Consider the following 18,793-nt stretch of genomic DNA (forward strand, 5'->3'; position numbering starts at 1 on the left):
TAACCAAGATTAACGAAGGTTTAATCAAAAACATTTTACTACTTTACCTATTAAATATTCATATAAATTTTGAATTACTTATTCATATTATATTCATGTTACTTTTTGGAGTATGACATATTTTGTATGATGATTTTTTTTAAAAAAAATTAATGTATCATACATATCCACTTTATTTTATTAGTTCAAAACGAAACATAAAACTAAAATCCAATAATACCCTTCCACAAGCAATATGCTTGTAGCAACGGTGAAATGCTTTGAGATTCTCTTGTTTTAAATTAGTTAAGTGATTCACACATCTATTCCCTTCACGGTGAATATGTTGGATCTCTTAAGATTCAATCGAATGCATTCTCCTACCAATGTTTTTGAAGTCTGTAATTATATTTCTTAATAATTTAATTTTTAATTCCAAGTCCATTTAGACTTATTTGTTTCATATTTAAAAAAAAATTGAATTTTCTTTGATTTTAATGATTTTCCTGTAAAAAATATTTTCATTTATTATTTATTCAAAAACTCTGTAATAATATGTAAAGGATTTTTAACTTCATATTTTCGATATTTAAGACTTAGGCTTAATCCCACTCACAAAGAAATATCCATGTCAAATTCGATTCACAAATTAAACTCAAATAACTCAGGAGCATAGGTATACCCATTCCAAAATTACAAGAATTGAACTTCCTGGGAGATTGAATCAGTAGATTTCAAACACAATGTAAATTCAAAACTGTAAGGCATCTCATTCAAAGTTAAAATGGTATAAAAAATATTCTATGAATTGCTGTTTACAAGAGTTTTATTTGTAAACTTTGTATAATCTACACTGTAAATTTTGCTAACAAAGAAATATAGGGATCTATGGTGAAGTATGAGCTTGAACATTTGCTAGAAGCCGGGTGAGTTTGCTTAGAGTTTCACGAGCGGCTACTGTATCCGGATGATCCTCACCACTGATCGAGTTCCGAATAAAAATGGCTTTCCGGATTAGGTCATCTCCTATGTCGAATTGCCCCCCTCTTAGCATTAACTTTGCCCTGGTTTCTAGCATGGTGGCTCTCGTTAATGCCAGTTCCTGCCAAAGACATGGATTCAATTGCGCGTTCGTTCTGATAGGCCCCCAACAAAGTGATTTGTCCAACCATTTCTCGACTGGGGTAACAAATGCCTGGTCTGCAGCCTCCAAAGCATCGGTGCATAGTCGGAGGAGTTCCAGAGCAGCACTGCACCGGGAGAATACCATGAATGTCCGAATTGCAAGAGGCAAAATCACTTCTTTGACAATGTACAATAATTCCGACACCCTGAGCTCAACAACTGTTGGATCATTTCCAAATCCGAATAGCAAGAAACATACTGCCCATATATGTTCTGAGTGGTGGGATAATGACGCATGACTTACTACAGCTTGAACCATGGCATGTGAAACTCCTGTAACTCCTCTCCTCCGAGCGTACATCCTGATGACTTCGTTGAAATGGATATAACCTTCCTTGGTACTACTTCTTGCTAAATTAAATCTTAGCAACATGGAAGATGCTTCAGACTCGAATCTTTTGGAGTAACACGAAGAAAAGCCACAAGTCAAGGAACATAATAGTTTTCTCCAAAACCGGGTTCCTTTATGTTTCTCAGGTATCTTGTGAGCAGCTAGTGCTAACAGGGAAACCCGAATCGCAGCAGGTGCAAACCAACCACTCACCTGAACCATTCTCGTTGCTAAACTCCTTGGGCCATCCGCATGATCAAATATCGAAAAACATACCTCGAAGAGTTGCAGGAGGAATGTGTTTTTCCTCAATGAATGAGTTTCCCTACCACTCCATGAGAAGTCTCTCGAGGGCAGCCGGTTGATGGTATCCAGTAGCCGGCTCGGATTTATAGGTAGCTCGGATAAGATTGCGCCTACAATCGCTAGGCCCAAAGTTAGCCTTCCGACTTTCTCCTCAATGACTCTGAGAACATCGATCTCTGCAATAGGGTAGTCTTTTACACTTCCCTGCATTAATGACATTGCCTCTACTCCAGACAAGTACGAGAGTTTTAAAGGTTCTAAATTTATCACACGGGGAAGGCGAGTTGATATTAGAATGTGAGTCTCTCCGCCAAAACGAGGAAGAAGATCCATTACAAACTTTTGATCCCACCAATCCTTTTCACTCTCCAAATTATCAATCACCAACAGAAAAGGTATGTTTCTCATTAGCTCTTTTCGGACTCGAGAAATGGCCGCCTCCTCTTGCTCCTCGAAGCTTTTCATTCGCCTTTTGTCTATGCAGTTTTCAACCCCGACATCGACGTCCAAAAACGACCAGAGATTTAGATAATTCTGCCTAATGTACCTGCTTTCCCCACCTATCCATAGAACCATCTTATACCTCTGGTGATATCTGTAGGCAAACTCGAGAAGAAGCTCAGTCTTCCCTATTCCGGAGTCCCCCGTTACACAGGCAATACCCTTTCCATATATGAATTTCGCTGGTCTCTTTCTTCGTGAATTCCGTCCACTGCTTCTTGGTCTTTGATAGCGCTGCCTTTCGGTGCTTTGCATCTCAATCTCCTTTTCCGACTCCTTCCAAATGACTGGTTCTTTACCCTTTCGACTACCATTCTCCCAATTGCATTCCCTACGTCTTTCCTCCAATGATCTGCTCTTACTCCACCCGATTGTCAAATGCTTTCTCTTTGATCTAGCCTTAAGTTCGAAATAATCTCTTTCGGATTCTCCTGAAATGTCACCAAAAAGTATAAATTCTAGCTCAGACAATTCTTTCTTCCTGCCGATGAAGTTTTCATTTCGAGGAAACGGGAATTCCTCTTTGTCTACTTTTTCTCTCCACTTCGTTAACCGATCTACAACACTTCGTCTTCCTAACCGCATTGCCAAATGGGTTACAGCTCGTAATATGCAGTCTCTCCAACAACCCTCCAGAGCTTCCAGTTTCCATGCATCGGCTTGAACAAGGCCATTAACGGCTTCCTTCCACTCCTTCTCCAATCCTCCATACGAAATCCATAACTCACCCCCATGTTTTTCCCATAGCTCTCCCCTCTTCTCAACTATATCCCGGACAAGACAATCACCGATATTCAAATCAAAATAGATCGGAACCAAGTTTTTCTTGCTCGAAAAAAATCTAAGCTCCTCAATAGTATATGGATTCCTGAATGACTTCTTTGTTAGAATCAAAACACCAAAGGAAGAAACATCCATTGCCCTTTCTATACGTCCATGCTTACGCGAGTTCCTAAAACGAGCTCCATCGGATACAAAGCAACTCAACCCTTGAACTTCCAATTCAGCACGGAGCCAATTCGTGAACCTCAGCAAGGAAGGTTTCCGACCATGTAACCCGATGTAAACATCGTAACTGCTTTGCTGATAAGACGATAATGATATCGGAACAGGGGAAAACATCATATCATGGCTTCTTATATGCCTTCTGTGTTTCTCTATAATACCAGAAAAACCATTGTCATGCAAATGGCCATAAGTGCATGATGAGTGGTCGAATTTCGGGAAATCACTTGAAACACAAGCAGCCGGCATTAATGACACGTCCGAAACAGCAAATCCAACATTTGCAAGGCATTTAGGATCTGGAATTCCAGAACTCGAACTTGGAGGATCAGCACTTAAATTAGTACTATCACATTGAACATCAAACCGTGCTGATTCAGACAACTGACAGGTCGATGATCTCGGGGAAAAGAACGGTGACTGATTTGCAGAAAAGAATGCCGACGAAGATGATGACATAGTTCTAGACGTTGTTGTCGGTAGCAACCCCAACCGGCCGCTATCTTCTCCGAGATCCATATTTAAGACACTTCCTCTCTCGAGCCAGATCCCATAAGTGCAATCAATGTATGAGAAGCCAATCTGAAACAAAAAGGGATTGAAATTAAACAATAAGAAAACATGAAAACACCAAAGAAAGACATGTATTTATTTTGTCCGAAACCAAATCCATACCAGCGATGTTTTAGTTTAACAAACATCAATGTCATTATAGTAAACAAAAAACTAACAATTACAGACACCAAATTCATACATTTTCAAAGCAAAACTCAGAAATAAATATTTCAAATCTTTGAAACACAAAGAATATGAATCAGACTAACAAATATGGCTTTAAAGAAAGCTAAATTGAAGCATAGATTTATTCAAAGACTCGTCATTTTTCTTGATACATTAGAACATACTCATATCCGATGCTCACAAGTCACAACCGACTAACATAGTTCGAAAAATCAAAAAAATGAAAAGAGAAACATGAAAGTAATGAGTAGAGTTTAAGCTCTAGAACATTACAGATCTAAAGAAGCAATTTTCAGATCTGAGGAACTTACTTGGCTTCAAACAATGTCTGCCGAATCGATCAGAAACAAATTTAGCTTCACAAAACTGCAAAACAAAGCAAATAATTAGCCAAAATATATATAAAAAAGATGTATTTTTTATGGCAAAATTGATAACATTTTCGAGTTCGACAATGAAATAGACAAAGTTCTACCAAAGCTAAATCGCGCAAAGGAATTAGTTTTAACCATTAAAACTTAGATTTGATAAAAACCCATTCTTAGAAACAGATTAAACAAAGCAAAGATTTTGAACAATGTTGCCAAGAATCAAAGATTACCTTACTAAAAAGTTGAAAACAGAAAGAACCCAAGATTTGGTAATGGCATCCGAAAACCAAAAGCCTCAACTTGTCCTAAAAACACACACACTTGTTTTGCTTGTTTCTCTTATCTTTTTTTTCTTGTCTTTTTAAAGAACACAATGTCTATAGAAACAAGATTTTCTCTTTCTATGTCTTTGTCTATAGTATTTTTGGGGCTAACAAAGAAGAAGAAACAGCGTTGAAGAAGAGGGGAGGAATGGGACCCAAAAAGATGACCTGACGAGGTATGGGTTGATAGACTCCACTTCACTGCATTCTTCTTTATATATATACACTTTTTTTTTTTGGCTGACAAGACAAAATCCAATGTGTTTTACGGCTTCTGGATTCACATTTGAACATGGTATGGGGTTTTGTTTTTGTCCACTGTTGTTCTTCCTGTGGGTAAAAACAGTAATTTAGACTGGATATGATTATAAGATGTACATAAAAAAATTAACAAAAATATTTGTATATTTTTTAATTAAAATTTTATAACAAATAATAGGTTTAATCTCATAAAATGAAATGTAAAATTTTAGAAAGACGTAATTTCATTTTTACAACAAAAGACTAAAATATTAAATAAAATCAAAATAGAAACTGAGTATCCAATGCCAATGCCGGTGGTATTGTTAGCTTTCAGCTGTTCTTTGGTTTTAAGGTTACCACTAGGGAACCAAACATAGTACTTTGGTTTTCGAAACCCAACAAAAGTGTTTCTCGTTTTACTCTTTTTGAGATGATTTTTATTCATAATTTACAATGCAAAAGTTCACATTGTCATAATCGCCCTTTAATAATTGACATATTTCAGTCAATCATTATTTCTTTATTTTCTCTTTATCAAGTTGATTGTTTTAAATATTCTTTTAGTTTTTATTATAAATATCTTTGTACAATAATTTTTCAAGAAAAAAATATATTATTGGATAATTTGCTGAAAATTCCACAAACCATTCAATAACTACGGTCTCCTTATTATAATTATAATGGTAAATTTTGTAGTTTTGGTCTCTTTATTATAATAACATTTGAGATTTGATTTTTATATTTTAATTTAACATATGATATTAGTTAGTCTAAATATTTAACATTCTTAATTATTTTGATTAATTTTTTATGTCATATGTAAATTATATTATAATTTGACATATGACATTTGGTTTTTTTAGTCATTATAATATAATAGTTGCAGCTTCAATCTTTTTACTATGCTCACATTTGGGATTTAGTCATTATATTTTAATTTAACATCATTTGATCATCTACTTTTACGATTGCATTAGTTAGCTTAAATAATTAGAATCTTTATCTCAAATAATTAGAATCCTTAATTATATCGATAAAAATAATTACGTGAATTTCTCTTGAAATCACCTTTCTAACACAATATATATATGCATAAAGTTGGAATGGGTATTTTTTAAAAAAAATTAAACTTAATATTTTGAGCAAAATAATTAAGGATATCAATTATTTCAACTAACCAATGATATTAAAGAGAGAAACCAAAAATCAAAATTATATCAAATTAAAGAATAGATACGGAATTCTATATTTAACACAGTAAACAAGCCATAACCATTATTTGATCTAAATCAATTTATGTCTAACACAATCATTTATCATTTGATTTTTTCTATAAAAAAGTTAATTTAATTGTAAAAAAAATAGGGATAAAAAATATGTTTGAGTGAAATTCATTAATATTTCATTATTGATATTAAATAGTTTTGGTAGACATCATTATTACCTACAAAATTTTACGAAAAACATTTACAAAGGATTTGCCCAGGGGAAAATATACAAATTTAATATAAGTAGAGCGTTGTGTGTGAGAATTTATAGAGGTAGAGGAAAAGGAATGACATCACATGACAATGATAAAGAAAAAAAAAAGGGAATTTAACAGAACACCACACTAATCTTTATTCTGCAAATAGTTAACAAAGTCTGGCCAATCTTCCTTTTTGGTCATAAAAAAAATTACTTTCACATTGAATGCAACTTGGTAAAAGAGAAAAAATAAATTCTTTTTGTGATGTAATTTCTTATATATTACAATTAAATTATTATTACATTTAATAATTTCATTTTTATACTATCTGAAATTTGCAATGGATTTTATTATTTTAAAATATTCACTAATTTGTAAAATGGATTTGGTGTTCGAAAGTGTTTATGTTTAACCTCTTTGGTCGGTCACGGGAGCATAATATTTATCATATTATTGCTTCTCGGGTTTTAAAAATGTAAGGTTAATGAAATGAAATGGAAAAATAAAATAAAATGATAATTAATCAAAACTAAATAAATTAAAGGATAATTTTTTTATTTTGTTCATTTAATTAAAAGAGTTACAATTTGATCATTGAAATATTTGAAAGTTTTTATTCAAGTCATTGAACTATTTAAAGGTTTTTTTATTTTAAAAAGTCATTGAGTTGTTAAGCTTTTTTTTTTAAGTTTCGCCAGTAAATTTCAAGTAACGATTCAATGGTTGGTATGGTAGATCAATACCAATCGCCAAGTAAAAAAATATATATTAAATCCAAGTTAATCTAATAGTAAATGTTATAAATTAGAGAAAAAAATCTAAATTTTAATTCAAAGATTCATGAAGTCCAAAGTTGTTTAATAAAAAAATTAATTATAGAAGATGAGGAGAAAGAAAGTTTTCTATTGATACATAGAGTGCAAACAATAAAAGCTTTTAAATAATTTAATAATTAAATTCTAATTTTTTAATTAAGTAACTAAATAAAAAACTTCTCCTAATTGAATGGTTTCGGATATGCTAATTAGAATTACCAAATATTGATGGTAGAATATAATATGTTTTTTTTTAAACAGTAACTTAAAAAAAATAGTAAATAATAAATAAATAAACAAATAATATCCCTATCTACCAAAGGACTGTTTGGTTGACTTATTTAGTTTCAATTCAGTACTTATTTCAGTTAGCTTTTCTTCTGCATTTTTACCATGTGGGGTCCTCAAAGTGTAAGATGAACATGGACACACTGAAATGTGTCTTATCGGAAAATAATAGATTTTTAAATGTGATATGGTTATTCATTCAATATAAAATAATTAAAATGTGATGTAATAAAAATATTATTCTTGTAAAAAATACTTATGAATTTTATTAAAATATAAAATAAATTAAAATATGAAAATACAAAAGAAATACACCATTTATCGTATTTAAAAAAATCATTGGTGTCATAATAAATAATTATGTTCCTATCGACCGAAGGACTGTTCGGTTGACTTAAAATGATTACTTTTTTCATTTTTAATTGCATTTTTATTTTATTTTATTTTTTAGATATAATAAGTCCAAAATGCTACTTTGGTAGCCCTTGGCTGATATCACATGCTTCCATGTGAGAAGACATTAACGGAGGGCTCTGATTTCTTTGCAATCATAATCAATCAATGGTTGGCTTTTGAACACGTTTAAAAAAATATTTTTTAATGAAAAAAAAGAAACTTCTGTGATTTTTGTTGGGCATATATTCACAATAAAATGCTTATTTTTATTTTATGTAATATAAAGTAATTAAAATATAATGAGATATTAATTATAAATTTTAATAGTTCAAATCACAATGTAATTTCATATTTTATCACAATTTATCTAGTCAAAAATTTTATCTAGTTTTAATATAATAGTAAAAATATTTTCTTTTTTATTTGAATAGTTTAAATTATAATGAAAGTTTAATTCATTATTTATCAGATTTTAATTTATAATAAAGTGCAATTTTAATTTATATATAAATGTAACATTAATTAAATAAAAATTAATTTAAAATAATATATGTAATTTAGGATTACTTAAAAATAAATCACTATCACTAATTAAAAACTAAAAAATATGCGCTATAAGAGTTGTGATACGAATTTATTTTATTATTAATTATTGTTTATAATGTTATAATAAAATCAAGAAATTAATATCTTGTTATAATTATTTAAGAAATAGTGTTTTAAATGTTAATTTAGTGATACAAATAACAATAAATGTAATTTTGTCGGTTTAATAATTTTTTCCTTTCAAAAATCATTCTTATATAGATTATAGGTTATAGATATGTGTAAATCATATTTATTTTTTAAAAAATAATAAATCACATTTATTACTAATAAAGATATCTGTTTATCACATTTAGTGTTGACACCATTTTTTGATGAAAGATGGGGTTGACTTGGGTTTAAAAAAGAAACGGGAGTCGCCACCAATCCTCCTTTTTTTATGAGGTGCGATTGGATCACCTCGAAGAGGGGTTTTTAATAAACGGTTTGATTTTATTAAAACAACAAGTTTGGTCCACGAAATTCAGAAAAAACGGGTTCGGGAGTAGGTTACGCACGAGGAAGGATTAGCACCCTCGATACGCCCAAAATTGGTACCTAGTTGATTACTTAATGTCTTAATGTCAAAAATTGAGAACCTTGAAGAATTTTAAAAACACGATCCTTGTATTAAAACGTTGAAAATTTTCAGGAAAAGGGAATATTTCACATTATTCGAGAAAGAGAATCATATCCAGTAAGTTAGGACACAATGTCTCAAATTCCCAATACGCGGATGAAAAATGCTTATTTAAAAGATATTTTATTATCTTGGTTTTAGAAATAAATCAGGCCCAGTAAGTTAGGGCACGATCTTTTCTTAATTCCCAAGATCGTTTAAAAACTTGAGTTTGAAAAGATTCGTGTATTTAGATTTATTATGAAAATCGAAACCCAGTAAGTTAGAGTACGATCCTTTCGAATCTAAACACGAAATATTTTTTAAAACAAATTTTGTTACACCGAATAAAATATAACACGAAAATCGTAGTAAAAAATGTGAAAACAAATTACATTGTTGTCATACGTGGTAAAATCATAATACACATAAAAAAATAAAAATAGTACGAGCAATAGCAACGATATAAAAATAAATAAAAATCATACCTACAATCATATAAAATAACAATATATATAAACAAATAAATTAAAACATTCATTCAAAATAATAACGAAAATGAAATAAATAAGTAACAAATACAATTAAATATAAAAAGATATATATATATATAGGCATAAACTAAAATATGTATATATATAAATTAGCAAAATGTATAAAGTATTTTAATATATAAAAGAAACGATAAATATGTATATATAAAAATATGTACATATATATGGGTGTATAAAACTATGGAATATGAAAATAATAAAATACATATGAAAGTAAGTACATATATATGTGTTGAAAAATAAGAGAAAGTATGTATATACAAATTAAAGTTTAAAAATAATGAAAATATACGTATGTATACGAATAAATACGTTAATTTTAGTACATGTTAAAATATATTGAAAATGTATATATATATATATATTTATGTAAAATAAGATATACAAAAAATATATATGTACGTACATATAAAAATATATATATACTTATGAAATAAAAAGGATATGTATGTATATAAATTAATAGCAACATGTGTGTATATACGGATTTATAAAAAAGGGGTATATTTTAAACTATAAAGATTATGTATAAATATGTATATATTTAGGAAAATGAAAATATATAAATGTATAGATATATACATAAGTTGAAAAATATATAAACTATATAAGTATATATGTTATAAAAACAATGTATGTATATCACAAAAATATATGCATGTATATGTATATGTGCCGAAAATCTAAATAAAATAAACATAAACAAATAAGTAATAATAATAATAATAATAATAAAATAAACAAAATAATAAAGTGGCTAACAAAAGGGGCTAAATCGAAATAAAAAAGAAAATACTGGGCGAATTTGGAATGACAAAGGACGAAAAGGACCAAAATGTGACTCGCGCGAAAGGATGGAGGGTCAAAACGGAAAATATTCCCACGTGGTCCAAACGACGTCGTTCTAACAAAGCCTGAGCAGACGGTCGATGGACCAAATCGTAAGAAAGATGGAAATTTAGGGCAAAATTAAAACAAATAATAAAAGGGAATAGGACCCAATTGTACGGCCTCAAAAAGCGGAAGGACTGAGGGTGCAAATAACCCCTCTGGTCCAAAAACACGCGGATCCCAGGCGGTACGGGTCGGGTCTCGGGTCAGGAGCCCAAAACGACGCCGTTTTGGGGCTGTCCTGACCCTATCAAAACGGTGCCGTTTTGCATTTACTATAAATATTAAAAAAAACTTAAAACCCATCAGTTTTAACCATTTTAAAACAGAGAGAGAGCCTTCTCCTCTCACTTTCTCGGTCCCTTTTCGACCGGTCATCGGGCCACCGTCCAACGGCCGCCGCGCACGGTGGTCGGAGGCCCAAAATCGGACCTTTTCGGTCCCTTTTTGAAGCCAATCGCCTCTAGACCATAGATCCATGGCGGCATGTCGAGAAAGATGAGCCCAGAATCGGAAAACGAGGAGAGACCGCTCGTCTCCTCCTCCACCGGCGACGACGAAGACGGGCTCTGACGCCGGCCTTCGAAACGAAATGGTCCTTTTCTTTTCCTTTATTTCTTTTGTTTATAAGAGTAGTCAAACAAAAATGAATAAATAAAAAAATGTAGAATGCCCGAATAGGAAAGAAGAAAATGCTATCAACCTTCAATTTTCTTCTCTTTATTGAGTTGTTTTTTTTTTTACCCAAAATCGGAGAGCCTCCCTTGTTACATTTTTCTTTTTTATTTATATAGCCGATTACAATGCCTATTTCTATTATTTTGCCCTGTTTGTGTCTCTGCCTTGCGTGTTTGTTCCTTTCCTTGCAGGTGGAGCAGGTGGAGCGACGTCAGAAGGGCAGGTGATCGGCGGAGTTGGTGGCGGTGGCAGAGGGCAAGTGGACTAGGTGCGGCGGCTAGGGTTAGGGGTTAGGTCTAATTAGTGTTTTGGGCTATTTGGGCTGTGGGTTAGTTTGGGTTGTTAATTAGGGTAATGGGCTGGTTCAAATTGGGCCTGTACAGCTGCCCCTCTTTGCTCGTTGTCGTGTAACGATAACAGAGCAAAGACTAAGAAAGCCCAATTTTGCCCGGTCTCGTCGAGTCTCGACTCCTTGGTGCTTTTCTTCTTCAGGTAGCTTCATTCCAGTCCACTGTCTTGTCGTTTCAATCTATTGCACTTCAAAAAGCTCTGACTTGTAGTTTCAATCCTCTTCTATTGTAACTTCAAGAGGTAAGGTCCATCATTCTGACCCGCTCCACTGCAACTTTAGGGAGATCGGACTCATATCTTCAACTTGTCCCACTACAACTTCAGGGGGATAAGATTCGTTGTTTTCAATCTATTCCACTGCATCTTCAGGGAAATAAGACTTGATGCGACCTACTCTGCTGTAACCTCAGAGAGATAAGCTCCTTTATTTTAATCCATTCCACTGTAACTTCAGGGAGATAGGATAGTGTCTTCGATCTGCTCCGCTGTAATCTCAGGGAGATAAGCTCCTTTATTTTAATCCATTCCACTGTAACTTCAGGGAGATAGGATAGTGTCTTCGATCTGCTCCGCTGTAATCTCAGGGAGATGAGATCTTTTATTTTAATCCATTCCACTGTAACTTCAGGGAGATAGGATAGTGTCTTCGATCTGCTCCGCTGTAATCTCAGGGAGATGAGATCTCTGGCTTCAATCTGCTCCACTGTAACCTCAGGGAGATAAGATCTGAAATTCTTTGGTCTGTTCCACTGTAATCTCAGGGAGATAAGACCTGATGTGATCTTCTCTACTGTAACTTCAGAGAGATACGATCCTTTAATCCGCTCCATTGTAATCTCAAGGAGATAGGATTACTATCTTTGATCTGCTCCGCTGTAATCTCAGGGAGATAAGATCTGAAATTCTTTGGTCTGTTCCACTGTAATCTCAGGGAGATAAGACCTGTATTATGAACCTAATTATGCCTAATGATTAGGATGACATGATCAAAATGAAACAAATGCTCCTAACTAGACATATGTGAATGGTATTTGCATGAATGCAGAATTTTATTTTTTCGAGAATGATCTTGCTTAGGTTATCACTACTCGCAGTTTATCAAAGTTTTGTGACTGACATGCTACAACGCCTTCTCGCTTGACTGATTTTTCTGAAGGAACATTTAGCCAGACTGTCCCCATTGTAAACCTCAAAGTTATATCCACTGGGACGCCAAAATTTGTACCATCATTCTCTCACAGTAATCTAAGGGTAGAAATATGTGGCTTTCCCTTTGTCCTCTTTTATTCACAATTCGGGGATGTAGGATCTGAACCGTTCTGGTTTCCTACACCATTCTCAAGGTGTGATACGAAAGTCTTATGAGCAAGTGAAGGCTCTTTTCTCCGAGGTGATCTCTTCCTATTGCCTGATGATCATTGCTTGCTTGTTCATTTAAACACGACGGCTTGTCATTTTGTTCAATCAATGTTTAGACGACAAAATCTGAAATGATAGTCTTTAATTTAGACTCTTCCTTCCTAGATTTCCAACCTTTAAAAATGGCGTGTTCTAAACATTAGTCATGTTTCAGGTCCCTATATTATTTAGAAATTTTCCAGAGTAATGTGCAAAACTTCTTTCCTGAAAGTTTTATTAGTTCGTTAATCATTATTCCTATGCAACATGTTTGCAAAAAGATCATAACAATGGATAAGAATAAAGCTAGTTCTGATTATAACTCAAATAAAACATCAAAGATGGCGAAAGAAAGGTAACAAAGAAGTGGATTGAGAATGTACGTTTTCACAAAAGGAAAGGAAGAAAGAAAGAAAATAAAAATGTATTTTCAAGAATACACCTAAGAACTAGGTGCCCCAGTTATCGCCGCTTGAGTTTCTCTGTACAAACTTTCCGAAGACCCTTCTAAGTTTGACATGTGTTCAGGAGATCTGCAATACTCTGTCAATGTTCCAAGATGTTGCATATCCTTTCTTATTGGTAAAGCAAGATCATCATATGCCCCTGATCAAAATTTGATCTGCTCAAGTCCTGATGCTCCAATCCTGCCCAATACTTGAGTCGCCCTTTTCGGGTTTTCGACTCAAGCCCTCTTTGGTCTCAAAGTGCCCTTTACGGGTTTTCACCTTAGCCTCTCCAAAGTTTTTTTTTTTTTTTTAGGAAGCAAAGCGCCCTTTACGGGTTTTCACTTTGGTTCCCCTTTCTTTCATGTGAAGTATTTCTTGACGGAGTCTGCGTTTACCGGATTTGGTAAACTTTTGCCATCCATCTCACATAGGATCAAAGCTCCACCAGAAAAGGCTTTCTTTACAACATAAGGGCCTTCCCAATTTGGCATCCATTTTCCTCTAAAATCTTTTTGCATAGGAAGAATCTTTTTTAGTACCAAGTCCCCTTCACGAAATTCTCGGGGGCGAACCTTTTTATTATAGGCTCGCATCGTTCGTTTCTGGTACATTTGCCCATGGTGAATAGCTCTTAGCCTCTTTTCTTCTATTAGGTTCAACTGATCATACCGAGATTGGATCCAATCGGCTTCATCCAACTGTAGCTCAGATAACACCCGTAGAGAAGGGATTTCAACTTCAATGGGTAATACTGCCTCCATTCCATAAACCAGAGAAAAAGGCGTTGCCCCAGTAGAAGTTCTAACAGAAGTTCGATAGGCAAGGAGAGCAAATGATAACTTCTCATGCCAATCCTTGTAGGTTTCAGTCATTTTCCCCACAATCCTTTTAATGTTTTTATTGGCCGCTTCCACTGCACCATTCATTTTGGGACGATACGGCGATGAGTTATGATGCTTAATTTTAAATTTGCTACAAACTTCAGCTATTGTGCTATTATTCAAGTTCATCGCATTGTCGGATATGATCCTCTCAGGCATCCCATATCGACAAATGATCTCCTTCTTCAAGAATTTGCTGACTACTGCTTTTGTGACCTTTGCATATGAAGCAGCCTCCACCCACTTGGTAAAGTAATCAATTACTACAAAGATGAAGCGATGCCCATTAGAAGCCTTTGGTGATATTGGCCCAATAACATCCATACCCCACATGGAAAACGGCCAAGGAGAGGTCATGACGTGAAGAGGTGAAGGAGGCGCGTGTATTTTGTCTCCGTAAATTTGGCATTTGTGGCACTTCCTGGCATGATCAATGCAATCTCCTTCCATGGTGGGCCAATAGTACCCAAATCTCATGATCTGTCTGGCCATCGTGAAACCACTGGCGTGCGTCCCACAAATACCCTCATGGACTTCTTCCAAAATTTTCTTGGCTTCTACCGCATCTACACATCTTAACAGTACTTGATCCTTCCTTCTTTTATATAACACTTCTCCATCTAAGACATATTCAATGGCTATCTTTCTCAGAGTTCTTTTGTCATTCTCTGTCGCTTGATCAGGGTATTCCCGATTCTTCACATATTGTAAGATACTCCGATACCAAGGACAATCATCTTTTCCCTCCTCCTCAATATTGCAACAATTAGCCGGGGTCTCAGAGATACTCATCTGAACAGGCCTCATTGCCTCAAGTCTATTCACCTGAATCATCGAAGCTAGAGTAGCTAATGCATCAGCCATTTGGTTTTCCTCCCGTGGGAGGTAATAGAAGTGATATCGTCAAACTCCTCAGCCAATTCAAGAACTAGTTTTCTATAACCGATTAGCTTAGGATCTCTAGTCTCCCACTCCCCTTTGAGTTGGTATATCACCAACGCTGAATCCCCGTATACTCTCAGTACTTTGATGTTCCGTTCAATGGCTGCACGAATGCCCATAATACATGCTTCATATTCTGCCATGTTATTTGTACAATCGAAGTCCAACTTGCTAGCAACAGGATAATGATCTCCACTTGGGGATACCAAAACTGCCCCAATTCCATTACCCGTAGCATTTGAGGCTCCATCAAAATTTAACTTCCATACGTGATCCATTTGAGGATTTTCTTCAGTATTCGCCATATACATCAAGTCCTCGTTTGGAAAATCGAAATTCAAAGATTCATAGTCCTCCAAGGCTCTACTAGCTAGGAAATCGGCTATTGCACTTCCCTTTATGGCCTTTTGACTGACATATACTATATCAAATTCTGAGAGCAAGATCTGCCATCTAGCCATTCTCCCGTTCAAAGCAGTCGATTCCATCATATATTTTAAAGGATCTAACTTTGAAATCAACCAAGTCGTGTGATACAACATATACTGCCTCAGTCTTCGGGTTGCCCAGATTAGAGCACAACACAACTTCTCAATTGATGAGTACCTCATTTCGCAATCGGTAAATTTCTTACTGAGATAGTATATTGCCTTTCTTTCTTTCCCGTCTCATCATGTTGGCCAATACGCATCCCATGGAATTCTCCAACACCGTTAGATACAATATCAATGGCCTATCTGGACTTGGAGGTGATAAGACTGGAGTATTAGCCAAGTACTGCTTTATCTTATCGAAAGCCCTCTGACACTCTTCATCCCATTCGCCCAGATTATGTTTCTTTAAGAGCCGGAATACTGGATCACATTTCTCTGTCAGTTGTGAGATGAACCGAGCAATGTAATTCAGCCTCCCTAGGAAACCTCGAACCTCCTTCTGAGTGCGCGGGGAGGTAAATCTCGTATTGCCTTTACTTTGTCTGGGTCAACCTCGATCCCCTTTTTGCTAACTATGAAGCCTAATAACTTCCCTGATCTGGCTCCAAATGTGCATTTGGCCGGGTTAAGCTTAAGCTGAAATTTTTTAATCTCAAAAATAACCTTTTCAAGACCTGAACATGCTCTTCTTCCGTTCTAGACTTCGCGATCATATCGTCAACATAGACTTCGATCTCCTTGTGCATCATGTCGTGAAACAAAGTCACCATAGCTCTTTGATACGTTGCTCCCGCATTCTTCAATCCGAAGGGCATTACCTTGTAACAGAATGTTCCCCATAAGGTAATGAATGTGGTTTTTCTCATGTCTCCAGGTGCATCTTTATTTGATTGTATCCAGAGAAACCGTCCATGAAAGAAAACAATGAATAACCCGCCGTGTTATCTACCAAAGTATCAATGTGAGGCAGTGGAAAGTTGTCCTTTGGACTAGCCTTGTTCAAATCCCTATAATCCACACACATTCGTACCTTTCCATCCTTTTTGGGAACAGGGACGATGTTGGCTACCCAATCCGAATACTTGACCTCTTGTAAGAATCCAGCGTCGAATTGTCTTTTGACTTCTTCTCTTATTTTCAACACAATGTCAGGTCTCATTCTCCTGAGCTTCTGTTGAACGGGTTTACAATCCTCTTTTATGGGCAGACGATGCACCACAATGTTAGTACTTAGCCCAGGCATATCTTGGTACGACCACGCGAAAACATCCTTGAACTCTCGAAGCAAATTAATGAGGTCTTGTCTTGTCTTTGCGGTGATTTCAGTTCCAATTTTCACCTCCTTTCCTCCTCTAGGCTCACTATCTCTAACGATTCCTATGAGGTAGGATATGCTTATCCTCTTGTTCCATCATTCTTAACAAGTCCGGAGATGCATCATAATCTTATCATTTTCAAAGTCGCGGGATCCTTCTGAACACACTTCTGCTCAAAAATAGGCTCCGTATTTGAGCAGCGTCACTCATGTCATTGATATCTGAAGACCTATGAAGGCATATCAAAGAATATACCAAGAATATAAATTTATGAATATGTTTGTGCAACAGAATTACAAATGAAAGAATTATTTGTAAGACAATCAACCAAATGGAAAATATAAAAAGAAGAAAAAATGACTGATCAAGATGAACGTTGACACGTATTTCATTAAAATAATGATATTTAGGCCCATGCCTATTTCACAAAAAATTCATATTGTTTCTAAGCAAACAACAGGAATGTTTTGAGCATTACTCTGAATAAGCCCTAAAGACTACAGGGATTTCTTCAGCAGTCCAATTGTTTAGCTCGCTTCCAGGCTCATAAGGGCAGATCTCCAACAAAGCCCTCCTTTCCGTTACTTCTATGGCGTTGTATAAACATTTTCCAACATTCCTCCCATGCCGCTACCAGACACCCACATTCAGAATGAATAAATCCTCCCGAACAAAAGATGTAGATATGTGGGGAAAGGTTAAAGGCTCACACTTAGCTTCATGTCCATTCAAACGCGCCCTTCTTCTCTCTTGTCTCTTCTCTATTTCTTTCTTCTTCTGCTTCATGTCTGGCTTGTACCCTAAACCAAATCTATCAAACTTTCCTTCGGCATTGGTACCTCAATCCTTCCCTGAAGATATTTTCCCAATCCTTTCCCGGGTAAGGCTCCTCTTCCTACCATCAATCGCAATCCCATCTCAGTGGTCCTGGATATTTTCGGTACTGGAATTCTATTTCCCTCCGCAATAAACATCGTGTTCACAAATTCTAACGACCGAAATGAACATTCTAGTGCCTCATCGTTATGTCCACATAAGGTGCATCGCTGTCATCATTGCGATAATATCCTCCTCTGCATCTATTGTTACCAACCGATCCTCCGATACCAACTTCACCTTCTGATGTAATGATGAAGGTACTGCCCCTGCTGAGTGTATCCACGGTCTCCCCAATAGACATTGTAGGAGGGTTTAATATCCATCACCAAGAAATCCACCTCATAAGTGACTGGGCCAATCCTTAATGGTACCTCAATTCTCCCCATAACCTCCTTTTTTGTTCCATCAAATGCCCTTACTATGCTCTGGCATGCTTTCATGTGCGAACTGTCTATTGGCAATCGGCTAAGAGTGGACAAAGGCAATACATTTAGTGCGATCCATTATCAACCAAGGCCCCCGGGAGTGTGTACCCTTTGCATCGGACAGTAACATGCAGGGCTTTAGTAGAACCTCTTCCTCCGGATGGTATTTCATCATCACTGAAGAAGATAAAATTGTCAGCACCAATATTGTTGATCAGCCGATCCAGCTTGTTTACCGAAATATCGTCAGCCACATATGTTTCGTTTAGCACCTTTAATAGTGCATTCCGATGTACTTCCGAGTTTAAGAGTAAAGCTAATACAGAAATGCGGGCTGGCTGTTTGTGTAGTTGCTCCACAACACTGTATTCACTGTGTTTCAAAAACTTCAAAAACTCCTTTGCCTCCTCTTCTTTTATTGGTTCATTTACCAATGGTT

At 35.2% G+C, this 18,793-nt stretch overlaps 1 protein-coding gene across 1 annotated transcript; it reads right to left on the reverse strand.

The window, feature by feature from the left end:
• Positions 1 to 748: 748 nt before the first annotated feature.
• Positions 749 to 5,013, reverse strand: LOC107957411 (uncharacterized). Its single transcript, XM_016892930.2, has 3 exons — positions 4,650 to 5,013; positions 4,360 to 4,414; positions 749 to 3,889 (listed from the first exon to the last, which is right to left on the reverse strand). Exon 3 carries the CDS (start codon positions 3,824 to 3,826, stop codon positions 866 to 868), a length of 2,961 nt encoding a protein of 986 aa, XP_016748419.2. The 5' UTR covers positions 3,827 to 3,889; positions 4,360 to 4,414; positions 4,650 to 5,013; the 3' UTR covers positions 749 to 865.
• Positions 5,014 to 18,793: the final 13,780 nt, after the last annotated feature.

This window comes from Gossypium hirsutum, chromosome A05 (genome assembly GCF_007990345.1).
Source record: "Gossypium hirsutum isolate 1008001.06 chromosome A05, Gossypium_hirsutum_v2.1, whole genome shotgun sequence".
Taxonomy (NCBI): Eukaryota; Viridiplantae; Streptophyta; class Magnoliopsida; order Malvales; family Malvaceae; genus Gossypium; species Gossypium hirsutum.